Below are 12,721 nucleotides of genomic sequence, written 5' to 3'. Positions count from 1 at the left end.
TACTTCCTACACATAACGCATAGCCTTATACTGTATATCCTACCTGTGCTGCATGTGGTACGGGTCAGAGGTGAATGTCTCACAAAAATATCAATCCATTTTTTAGACTGTATTGTGTGTGACCAATGAACAAGTGGATTTCAACAATGCTGCCCAATGAGAGCTTGAGTGTGAGTGGGCCGGTCCTGCATGCAGCAGCAGCAGCTCGGCAGAGCAGAGTATAGACACATCACATTGAGCCTGTATGGGAGACGGGCTTTAATTGTGAGAGGTGTGTGTATGCTATCATATGCAGTAGCCTACATGGTGCAGCGAGGGGTCCGCTAGCTATACAGCATTTAATTTCCTTCCTGGAATTCTATAGGAGCTCACAGTGAACCCGCTTCAGGACAGCTGAAATAATTCCCTGCGGGCTGAACGCCATGGAATCCGAGCAAAAGTAGGACGCATGCATTGCAGCATATTGTTTTAATTGTGCGATCACGAATCATATTGGTCTATATAGGATTAACCATGCAGACATTTCTTTTTTTTTATCATCTTTGGAATTGAAAGATTAGCCATAGACTAATATGAATGCATATAGGCTATGTTTATTTTCGTATTTTCAGTCGCAGTGCTTAAGTTATTTGTTATTGCTACTCGCTGTGCAAGGCCTATAGGCTAAAGTGTATAGCCCAAATAAAATATATATATGTATATATACCCTATATATGTTAACTATATTATTCTTTATAGAACATTGTTGCTGTTGTTTCAGTCACTGCTGCGGCATGTCATGTTTCCCCTCTGTTATATATTTTGAATTGGCCTATATGGCAAGAATAATGCGTGAATAATGACACTGGTTGTACATTGATCTTGCAGGTTTTCCAGGAATGTCAGTGATGGCACCATCGGCTTTATGACTGCAAGTTTAACTACTTCAACTCGAAGAATTTCAGCGTACTAGTCCATCAGACTGACCAGGATATCGAGTTCCTTGGAATTCAACCGGTTAGAGGATGTAAAGTATCCAATCGCCGCCGTTTTAGTTGACGAAACGAAGTATATCATGAGAAGGCGACAAAACGGAAAGAACTCTGTCCCCGTGTTTTGAATGACCAGCGTGGGCGTCGAGGAAGGATATAAGCACATATCTCTCGAAAGGGGAAGGACGGCGACATGAAGGAGAAATCTAAAACGGCCGCAAGGACTAGACGAGAAAAGGAGAACAGTGAATTCTATGAACTGGCCAAAATGCTGCCACTGCCGTCGGCCATAACATCTCAGCTGGACAAAGCGTCGATCATTAGACTGACGACAAGCTACCTGAAGATGAGAATTGTCTTCCCTCAGGGTAAGCAAGTTATATCCTCGTGGTTTCCATTTATATGTCTACTATTTCTCTTTCACAATTTAATTATGCCAGCGCATACACCTATAACTTGCGTAGCGCAAACACTTTCTTGTTCTAGCTGTCTAATTCAGTAGACTCGCCTTAATAACTAAATACCAATATAATCAAATTACTTAATGAATTCATTACATTTAAAAAAGAAATAGGCTACTGTGTATATATAGCATATGGGCCTAATATACACAATCTAATATTATTTGGATAACCTCGCGCATTCCAAAATATATATAACCGTGTCTCAACCGAACATGTCCCAGGCTGCAGATTTAGGCCTATGGCTTTATAAATGGACCGAGGTCAGTGAATGGAAAGGCTTCAGCAATAAGCGAACGATTTGCAACCATATTTAGGTCTCTGCAGGATTCTTCTTTGCGTGACTGAAAACAAGACACACCAATTATATACAGCTCTATAGGTTCAAATCACCTCAAGCCGTGGCGTGTAAAAGCAGGAGACAAACGTATGTATGGTGCAGAAATGACAAGGGTATTGTTTTTTGTTTGTTTAGCTGGACATAAATGCTCCACAGTCAGTCGCACCAACAACATGCATATTGCACTTGTTATTGTCACGCGTTATCGATTCGTTACAGCATATTAATAAACGGGGTTAGTGGCGAACCGTATATACCCGCCAAAAACAAGGCCTCCGACTGTGATATCTAGTATCAATGCAAGTCATGTCAGTCTCTAAAAACGGCATCATCTTCCAATCACCCTTTCTCATGATATTTTGATAGGTCACAATTGAAACACATATAGGCCACGCAGTAATAACCGTCCTAAGACACAGTGCAAGCACCATGTCGTGTGTGCAGTATAGTTAGCATATACAGTAGGCTATATATCTCCTTTGTTCTCAGTTGAAAGCTTGGACAAAACAACAAGGGAGAACATAACATTCACTATTCCCTTTAATATCACATATCTTATTCCATATGCAGGATAGTCTATAGATATATATCTGTGTGTGTGTGTGTGTGTGTGTGTGTGTGTGTGTGTGTGTGTGTGTGTGTGTGTGAGAAACCAATAGCAAAACATAAAATGAGCTATATGCAAAAAGGCTCATTATTATTATCAGTATTATTATTATTAATTTGGTCATTTTTAATCCAGCATTTGAAACACTCTCAATTGCCCCCAAAAGACTATGAATAATAGGCCTGTTTGTTGAATTTAACTCGGATTGTTTGTTCAGTGAATGGCAATAATTTGAGAATAAGAGATGCACAATGTTGCACCACCTAAAGCTATAGCCTTTTCACATCACCTCCAACTATACAGTTGCTGTGAGGCATATATAGCCTATACACAAAGGTGAGCTGTATATGGTTTAGTTCAAATGCTGTTTAACCACTTAAGATCCATTCTAAAGCTGAGCTTGCAGATCTGCTATTTCTTTTGGTTGAAATCGGTTGACAGGCCTATATGGTCAATGCTTGCGTGTGCGTGTGTGCGTGCATGAGTATAGGACCCTACACAGCACCTAAAACAGTGCGCGTGCTATGTTTAATATTTTGATCTTACATTTACGACTATTGTTACTTTATTTCGTTTGTTTCAATTTCTTAGCCAAAACCACAGAATTTCACTGATGCAATTGTAAACCATGCATGTAAAAATACAATCTTGAATCATGAATGCTGTATGATCTTGTATATATTATGTGATTTAGTGATTATTGTGCGAGAAAGACGTTTATTATACGGTCTCACATTTTTGCTGCAAGGATCTGTAACTTAGAGTTATTGATTTAGGATTTATGGCCTTGCAAAAACATGCATGCATGTATTGCCTAACGTTTTACTAGCCTTATTGTATATAGGGTAAAGAAAGGCCCTATATACACTCATTAATTTCACTAACATGCTGTATACATTCTTTGTTAATCTTATACAATAAAATACAAAAAAACACAAAATATCGAATTGAAAAACAGTTGTAGCTACAATAACTAATCATTTCACAGAATAAATGCTGACATGTGCTGATGGTTCTGTATAGGTTTGGGTGAAGCCTGGGGTCATCCCAGAAGATCTTTGGACAATGTCGGCCGTGAGCTAGGATCACACTTACTGCAGGTATATAGAATACACCTGACACCATGATGGCATATAGGCTACACCTGTCACCATGCCCTACACCTGTCACCATGCCCTATAGGCTACACCTGTCACCATGCATGGCCTATACACCGCCAAACTAATTAACACATTTGTTATACAAGTAGGCTAAAATCGATCGTCTAATTGGCGTAACGAAGCCTTAATGGTTTTGCGAACTGGGCTAATTGTTAATTGTGTATGGTGTGTTGCAGACATTGGATGGATTCATCTTTGTTGTGGCTCCGGATGGGAAGATCATGTACATTTCAGAAACGGCATCGGTCCATTTGGGACTGTCTCAGGTTCGTTTTGACAACGTTTTGGGCGTTCTTCTTAATGACATTTATATCTTTTGTATACCAGTATTTATTTTTGTATTTTCACTTTGTAGCGTTATCTCATGCATGCCTTCATTATAGGCTATTTATTATGTAGCCTCTCAAAAAAGCATTAAATAAAAAGGCTATAATAAAAAAGTGTCGATCTATTAAATTACCATAGCCTTATTTAGCCGAGTGCTATTTCTTAACAGGTAGAGTTGACTGGCAACAGTATTTACGAGTACGTCCACCCGGCCGACCACGACGAAATGACGGCCGTCTTGACACCGCACCAACCTTACCATTCTCATTATGTACAAGGTAGGCTAGGTAGGCTATGTCGCGATCTCTATTTGACACGTTGAATTGTTTAGGCTATTTGTCTGTAGCCTATATAGTATTCGCTAGCAAACACATTTTTTTTCATGGAATAGGCCCAGTGGGACGTCACGTAACCAGGATGGCCTATATAATTAATGTATTATTTTTCAGAATATGAAGTGGAGCGCTCCTTCTTCTTGAGAATGAAATGCGTGCTCGCTAAAAGAAATGCAGGCCTCACCAGCGGTGGATATAAGGTAATAAGGCTAACCCCGATTGAAACCTTTATTGGTTTATTATTTCAATTAATTAACCGAATAAATTAATTTATCAAGTTAATTGAAATAAAATTGTTAGGTAAGTGTGGGCTAAATGAAACATATACGGGCCTCTGGGCCTATTCCAGCAGGCTCCGGTTTTAATAATTGTTGCATCTTTAGGCCTAAACCAACTGCTGTGGCATAAAACAAATTGTAATTGTTTGGCAGGTGATCCATTGCAGTGGCTACCTGAAGATCCGCCAGTACAGCCTGGACATCTCTCCGTTTGAAGGCTGCTACCAGAACGTGGGCCTGGTAGCGGTGGGACACTCGCTGCCTCCCAGCGCCGTCACGGAGATCAAACTCCACAGCAACATGTTCATGTTCAGAGCCAGCCTGGACATGAAACTCATATTTCTCGATTCCAGGTATATAGGCCTATAAAAACTGTTCACACAATCCTTAACTATAAATATTAAGCCTCATAGCCCCACTTCAGTTCACCAAAAATAAATTGCTATAGCTATTTAACAATTTGCGTCGCGCAGACCTGCGTGCTCATGTTAAACCGAAGGCATGTCTGCTATTTTCGGCGTGCGACACCGCCGTGCGACGGAGCAAAATCAGGCTTTACTATATGTCTTTGTCGAGTTATATTTATTTTTTGTATTGTTTGACATTCATTGAAACAGTTAATTGCTTCTGTTACATTTGCAAAGCATTACCATGTTGTCCAGCAGATGATGATGATCATCATCAGCCTATAGTTACATGCTACTGTAAGCCAAGCCATAATGTCCCCATGCCTGTTAACAAGGGAGGGGGTGGATCTGCAGAAAAACAACACGGTTTTATTTATCCAACATATACAGGCTATGTGGGGGGAAAATTGCTGAGTCACTCACATGTTGTGAACTTCCCCCCGGCCTCTGCATGCAGGGTAGCGGAGCTGACTGGTTATGAGCCCCAGGACCTCATAGAGAAAACCCTGTACCACCACGTGCACAGCTGTGACACCTTTCACCTGCGTTGTGCACACCACCTCTGTGAGTTCAAACAGGTCTGACCTATATGGTGCTGTGTAGCAGTTCTGGCCCGCCTTTCTGCAAGTAACTTGTACCTTGTTCAGTGTGTCAATAAATACACAGCATATGCTTATGAATACTTTACTGTCCACCTAAATATTCATGTCAGCCTATCTCTCACACACACACACACACACACACACACACACACACACACACACACACACACACACAAAACTGTAACCATATCCAACACAATCTGTGACATCGCCTTGTCTTTCCTCCGCAGTGCTGGTGAAGGGCCAAGTCACCACTAAATACTATCGTTTCCTGGCCAAGCACGGAGGCTGGGTCTGGGTCCAGAGCTACGCCACAATCGTTCACAACAGCCGTTCCTCCCGGCCCCACTGCATTGTCAGCGTCAACTATGTCCTCACGTAAGGCTCATTTACATAACTAGTCCTAACCAAAGTCCTAAATGACATTCCACCTTCCATTCCCATTTCCAATCTAAAATGTAAAGCAAAAGCACTATAGAATATTATAGTGTGCTCTATAAGAATTGAGTAAAATGTAACAGATTTTCCTGAAAATGGAAAGGCAGCTTGAATTAATGTAAATGTTAAACATTAACAGACAGATGGGGGAAATATAGCCTATACTGTATCTCTGGGTGTTTGCATACAGCAGAGCAGTCAACAATCAACATGCAGCAATATCAACATTTATCAAGTAAAATTGTTGTACCATGCACCAATTTGTGCCAGACAGCAACTCACTGTGTCAAAGGCAGTAAAATGTATTATCTCTATAAGAGAAATCTTTATCCTTTGACAGTTTTCCCCCTTTAATTCCCTGCAAAATACTGATGCTGCTTTTCACACGTTGCGCGTTATGAGAGCAGGGGAGGGGGGAAAAAAGAGAGAAATCACTGCGGCCCTTTGAGACAGCAAGACAAACACCTGGGTTCAACCCCATCACAAAACCTCTACTGTCACCATCGATCTGCAGGCTATACGGAAAGAAAAATCCATAAAACGGTGAACTGGGAATCAATAGCTATTTCAAAGAGGCTGCCCATGTTAGTTTGGTTGATCCACACGTACCTTATTTTGTGTTTGCTTGTGTGTGTGTGTGTGTGTGTGTGTGTGTGTGTGTGTGTGTGTGTGTGTGTGTGTGTGTGTGAGATCTTACACACGTTTGTGAGTGTATACAAATGTGCAGGCATGTAGTCGTTAAATGTCTTCTTTAGTTACGTAGGATCTCTTTCATTCTGTATCAGTGACAATTAGCAATAATAAATTATGTAAAATAAATATACAGGCTACTATATATTGTCGCTGTCAGGCAGAAACCTTGTATCTCTATATTTGAACTTTTTAAGACTTTTCAGTGAATAAATGCCCTACTTTGCCCATACTACAGTCTGACACAAAAGTAGCAAATATAGCCAATACACAAGGTGTCGCGATGCATCAAGAGCATGACTATTTTTGCCATGTCTTCAGTTTTCTGAAAAACCTATGTTTCTATGTCAGTGATGCTCAACCTTTTTCATGAAGGAGCCCCAGAATTATCTATATTTGGCCGCAGACCTCCAGGGACCTCCCAGAAGCAAATATTTGAGTTAAAGATGTTCGCTGTGAAAGAATATATATTCAAAGATTTGCGCCACATTTTCACGATTTTTCAAAAATAGCAGATCTACAAGCTCATCGAAAATTTGAAATGTAGCACATTTGGACACACAAGGTTTCCACCTGACAGCAACAATACATTGTTGAATGGTACTGGCGTATTAGACGTATAGGCTACTGCATGAGCACTCCAAAAGAACGAGAAGACGACAAAGTACATTAGTACTATAAGTATTATTAGTACAACTTGTTGAAGATTCAGTCACTTTTTCCTAACCACTTTAACACTGGCAAGTCATTATACAGTAGGCAAAGTGGCAAACATTTTGAAAAATCCAAACAAAAATGTAGATAAAAAAAGAAATGCATACAGTATCTATAAGTTCACAATGTGTCTCATTGGGACTTGGGAGGCGTTGCACAGTGCAATTTAAATTTATTTTAAAAATACAGTATAGGGCTTAAGTGGTTAATCCAGGAAGATTCCATTAATACATCATGATTGGGAGTTTTGCTGGTGGCACATTTCAGATGTGACGTGGTCTGACATTGACCCCGAGGCGGAATTCTGCTAACACAGCTGAGTTTGCACAAAAGCCCAACCGTATTGGCTCAGACATAAGTCACCCAGGTCACAGATAGGATGCAGAGCCCAGCCGCCCATTGCAATACCTGCAAGAGCAAACAACTCTTACACACTATCTAAACACAGCCTTTCCCCCTAAAGTGTCATACATAAAGAATGGGTCATATTTAGAGACATATTAAAGAGGCTGTCGGTGTGGGGGTCAGGGATGGGCCACATGGGGTTTCAAATGCCAGTAGCTACTATTACATACTGTTGATGTGATAAGTTAAGAATAGGGCCGTGTTTGCTGAGTTCTTGACACGGGAGACTTTTTGCTCCCTGGACGTGGACACCCAGATGGAGTTCAGCTGCAGGACAGTAGGTTAAAATGTCAGAAATGGCTCATGTACCGTCTGCACAACAACCGATCAACACCACTGGCCTAAGTGGCCTCCAATCAATCAAAAACATGCATATGCGTGTGTTTGTGTGATTAGAGAGCGCAAGTTGAGAGTAAGTTAAGGCCTATTGTTGACACTAAAGGGAAAGGTTGGAGAGTGAGAGTGTGTGTGCGTGTGCGTGCATGTGTGTGTGTGTGTGTGTGTGTGTGTGTGTGTGTGTGTGTGTGTGTGTGTGTGTGTGTGTGTGTGTGTGTGTGTGTGTGTGTGTGTGTGCGCGCGTGCGTGCGTGAATGCATTTGTGCATGCATGTGTGTGTGTGTGTGTGTGTGTGTGTGTGTGTGTGTGTGTGTGTGAGAGAGAGAGGGCACATGGCTACACACATTATGTTCCGGCAATGGTTGTACAGCAGCAAAGAATGATTAACTTCACCTAGGGTGTCTGTTAGTTTTCTCATTATACTAGACTACTCAATACAGAGAAATGGGTGGGCTTAATCTCAGTAGTTTATCTTAAATTCTGTTTTCACTTCTCATAGTCCTCACAATCACTCCATTCACAGAAAGAGTGTTTTGTGAAATGGGTCTGTTTTGTTATCTATAATGTAATATTGGCCAAGACGTCTGCTACAGAGTGATGTTGGTTGTCACATGGTTTGTACACTATTGCTGCTATATGCTGAAGAAAAAAAAACACTGAACAGCTGTATAAATGGTATAAATGTGATAGTTAACACTATCATGTTGTTGGGAAACACTCAACATTAGTAAATTGTGATAGGAAACACTACCGTGTATGTAACAGAAGTTCTCCAGATTAAATTGAGTTTAATGGTAGCCTGAAGGCTAGAGAAATCAACCCCCAGAAACAGCTGGAAAACTCTGGGCAAGGAAAGCAAATAAGTAACGACCCCTAATCTCCCAACAACACAAACCACTCAGGTGCCTTTGGGCAAAGCATTTCATCTCAATTGCATGCAATGTTTGACGGCCAGCCACAGAGGACTTGTGGTTGTGCTGCACAGCTCTCAGGTGTGGACGTCACGTGTGACTGATTGAACTCTACCCTGGACAAGCAAAAGTTATGAAAACATTTATTTAGATGTATATTTATGTCTTTGGTTGTCGTAAAGGGATACTGAATATAAGGGGATGCAGCTGTCCTTGGACCAGATGAGCCCCAGCAAGCCGGCGTTCCCCTATGCCACGGCTCACACCGAGGACAGGAAGACCACCAAGTCACGTCTGACACCGAGCAAGGCCAAAGCCAGAATGTCACCCTACCCTCAGGTAATAAACAGCCCATTAACTGAGACATGCTCATCAGATTCATCATGGCTATAACCAGATAAACATATGGTTCCATATTTAGTGAGCGTGAAGTTTAACCTCATGAAACCGGGGTCTCTATTCGGGGGATGAACATACCGCAAAAGATCTACAAGCTCACAAAGCCTCGCGTTGCAGTGCATTGTGAGCTTGTAGATCGACAAAGAGATTTGGTGTAGGGGGGGAAAAAGGAGGAGAGAAAAGGGGAGATTCCGGTCAATGAAGTAAGGGGTTTAAGTAGTTTAAACAAACACATTTCTGTCCAACAGTTCTCAGCTTTCAACACTGAGCGATCCGAGTCGGATCAGGACAGCCAATGGGGAGGGAGTCCACTGACAGACTCCGCCTCGCCCCAGCTTCTGGATGCCGGGGAATCTGCGGAGGCCTCTTGTGCCTACAGACTGTATCCAGACTCTGCCCCCCTATGCTACGGACTGGGCATCACGGAGGAGGACCTTGCCCACGCACAAGTCCATCCTAATGCCAGCACCTGCGACCGTGTCCGCTGCCAGGGCGGACGCTACTTCCTGGGGACTCCCCAGTCGGGGCGTGAGGCATGGTGGGACGCCACGCGCTCAGTTCTGTCCCTGCCCAAGTCAACGCTGGAGAACGGCGAGGGCTATGACATCGGAGCTTACCACGGTGCAATCCATGGTGAGATGTTAGGTGTGAGACCATGGCCATCTGCTTTGCAAAATAATAATAATGTGCTACTTTTGGTAGTTGCTGTCCAAATGTCATTATAGGCCATGCTAAGTTGTTTACACCATCTCCTGCCAGCTTGCTGATTGCTTGCTGATTGCTACCATCTGTACCATCTACCAAAAATTGCTTCCAATCAAAAGCAAAGTCATTTCACTTCCACAAAGTACAGTAGCCTATTATCTGCCCCACCCCATGCCACACTTTTACCAAGACATAACTTGGTCTAACAGACACAATTCTGTAAAAATAATAATAATTTATTCAGAAGACACAAATAAGAAGCCGTACACTATCCAGAATGTATTTGTATTGTGTGCAAATGTATGAACATTGTTCACCTTCATCATGAATACAACAGAAACCGAATTACTTATTAACCCAATTCATTGTTTTGTAATCTGGCCATTTTCTCTGCCAGGGCGGGGTCACTGGGACGAAGAGAGTGTTGTGAGCTCCCCAGACGGAGGCGGTTCCACCAGTGATTCGGGAGAGCGTTACCACGGTGACCACTTCCGGGCCAGCCCTCAAGAGCCCAGCAAGATGGAGACGCTCATCCGCGCCACACAGCAGATGATCAAAGAAGAAGAGAGCCGTCTGCAGCAGCACAAGGGGCCCCTGGAAGTGTCGGGCCTTGCCAAGGCTCACAGCCCTTGCTTCACGGCCTCCCTCCCCCTCTCCAACCCCGGGTCGAGTGTGGTGTGCCGCGGCCCCGGAGTCGCCAGCATCGACCTCACCTCCGAACGCCTCCACCACCGGGACAGCGGCAAAGTGCCCTGTCCCCACGACAACGACGACAACGCGACCAGTCCAATCTCCTTGTCCCGTCTCAGCAGTCCCAGCTCCGATGGGATCTCCAGGTCAGGCCTGTCCCTCACTAAAGAGTACATGCAGACAGATCTGTCCCCGCATCCGCCGCAGGCCCAGGGCAGCCCGCTGCTTTATCAATCCCAAGACAGACAGCCTCTGGACAGGCAATCAGCCTATGCTTTGACTGGCTACTCTCTAGAACACCTGTATGATTCAGAGAGCCTGCGCAGCTACTCTGGGCTGAGCTGCGGAGGAGTCCAGTATGACATGGCCTCACATATGAGGATGCAGGCGGACCAGATGCAGGGACACAAGGCCACCTCAGTTATCATCACCAATGGAAGCTGACCTTATCTTATTCAGATGGCCAGATCGTCTAAATGAGGACGTCGCAGCAAGATGCCACTGTATGCACATACTGACATGCAAAATACTGTGTAAAGTTTAAAAAAAAAAGAAAAAAGAAAAAAGGCAGCCTGGCTTTATGGTCCCTTGGTAGTGCATTCAGCAGTATTTTAAGTAACTAGTCCAGCATGTATGCTGTTACCTTTTTCTATTTTCACCGAGGATGTTTTCATGAGATTCAGATGATTAAGCATTTTGTGACTTATCCTTGATATTAGCCAAGGTAAGCTGAGGGATTGCTCCATTACATAGGGATTCTTGGTACTTGAAAAAAATAAATAATTCTCTTCCCTGTAAAAGCGACTCAAGTTTTGATTGTGGTTAAACATCAACCAAGCGTTTCTGTCCTAACCGTCTCATGCATCAGTGGTCCTTTGAGTTAATCTGTCCCAGTTTCAGTTTCCCAAGGCTCTAAGAAAATGCCGTTCCATTGCCCCTTCACCAAAATAGATTGCTTACGGCATAATGTTTTTCACGTACAATTCACCACAGGAAAGTGAGCACTTCACCATTGAAAGATGTCCAGTGTTTTCTAGTATTTATTTGTCCGTGGGTCTAATTGGCAAAATGTTGTTTTCTGTATGTGTTGTCATTATTCCTGTAGAATACTTACTCGTGGGATTATATACACTTTGTTTGAATGCTTGGATTTCCATTTTTCAAAGATAAGCCAATATTGTTCTTAAAAAGAAAACATGGGGAAATGATTCTACATATTCTATAGGGGCCATAGAGAGTAGATTACAAGAATAGTTTTGTTCTCTCACACACAAATGTTTGAAACTAAGAATTTTTACTATTCCTCCCCACCCCCCATAAAAGAAAAGGGAAATGTCTTCTTTCACATATTTAACCACCGAACGGATGAGTTTTACTTTGTTCCCCCAGTATTTTTCCACGTTTAAGTTCGTTTGTATGGCTGGCTGGGTTTTCTTTTCCAAATCCAAGACTATGTCAAATGTCTTTTGTTTCTGTCATTTTATTTATAATGTAAATACGATCAACAACTTTTTGAACGAGTCACAAGATTATTTATTAATTGGAAGAATATGTCTTTTAAATATAAATACAGTTGCAATCAAACAATTTTGGCTGTGCTAGTTTTGTCTTACATCTGTTGCCAATAAAAGCTGGTTTGACCATGAACAGAATAATTCTGCGGTGGCCAAAAAATACAATTAGAAATTTGTTTTGTTTTGTCTCTTTCCTTTTATTTTCTCAGAATTGGAGTTCCTACCATAATGGCCAACGGGCCCTGCAAAATCAGTATACAATCTCAAGAATACATCGGTAATAATGACTAAATAGGACTATACTGTATGCGTTCAGCTTACGAGCCTAATACAAATACCAAATTATTTGAACTGTTTAACAAGATGCGCAAAATATTGTCCTCTATTTCGCAGCAACAATGACTATCCCTCGTGAAAACTCTTAGATATAC

At 42.2% G+C, this 12,721-nt stretch overlaps 1 protein-coding gene across 3 annotated transcripts; it reads left to right on the top strand.

Annotated features, from left to right (window-relative positions):
• The first annotated feature begins 278 nt into the window (after nucleotides 1–278).
• On the top strand, nucleotides 279–12,402 carry LOC308333795 (single-minded homolog 1-like). Of its 3 annotated transcripts, none has more exons than XM_080790276.1 (12): nucleotides 279–439; nucleotides 868–1,339; nucleotides 3,403–3,479; nucleotides 3,716–3,805; nucleotides 4,036–4,144; nucleotides 4,316–4,401; nucleotides 4,633–4,832; nucleotides 5,344–5,450; nucleotides 5,719–5,866; nucleotides 9,165–9,321; nucleotides 9,630–10,014; nucleotides 10,484–12,402. In XM_080790276.1, the coding sequence occupies exons 2-12, from the start codon at nucleotides 1,165–1,167 to the stop codon at nucleotides 11,218–11,220; spliced, it is 2,271 nt and encodes a 756-aa protein (XP_080646402.1). In that variant the 5' UTR covers nucleotides 279–439; nucleotides 868–1,164; the 3' UTR covers nucleotides 11,221–12,402. The 3 variants fall into 3 exon arrangements, with proteins under 3 accessions (XP_080646402.1, XP_080646401.1, XP_080646403.1); XM_080790275.1 differs by having other exon boundaries at nucleotides 4,036–4,153; XM_080790277.1 differs by lacking the exons at nucleotides 279–439; nucleotides 868–1,339; nucleotides 3,403–3,479 and having other exon boundaries at nucleotides 3,755–3,805; nucleotides 4,040–4,153.
• Nucleotides 12,403–12,721: the final 319 nt, after the last annotated feature.

The sequence above is a fragment of the Protomyctophum bolini genome (assembly GCF_963924005.1).
Source record: "Protomyctophum bolini genome assembly, chromosome: 19".
Classification (NCBI taxonomy): domain Eukaryota; kingdom Metazoa; phylum Chordata; class Actinopteri; order Myctophiformes; family Myctophidae; genus Protomyctophum; species Protomyctophum bolini.
Note: the sequence above shows the minus strand (reverse complement) of the source record. Positions and strands in the feature narration are given on the sequence as shown.

Excerpts from the sequence above, each read along its gene's own strand:
- LOC308333795 (XM_080790275.1), top strand. The coding sequence starts at position 1,165 with ATGAAGGAGAAATCTAAAACGGCCGCAAGGACTAGACGAGAAAAGGAG. Across the intron at positions 4,402-4,632 it reads TCACCAGCGGTGGATATAAG|GTGATCCATTGCAGTGGCTA; the intron begins GTAATAAGGCTA and ends ATTGTTTGGCAG. Across the intron at positions 10,015-10,483 it reads TTACCACGGTGCAATCCATG|GGCGGGGTCACTGGGACGAA; the intron begins GTGAGATGTTAG and ends TTTCTCTGCCAG.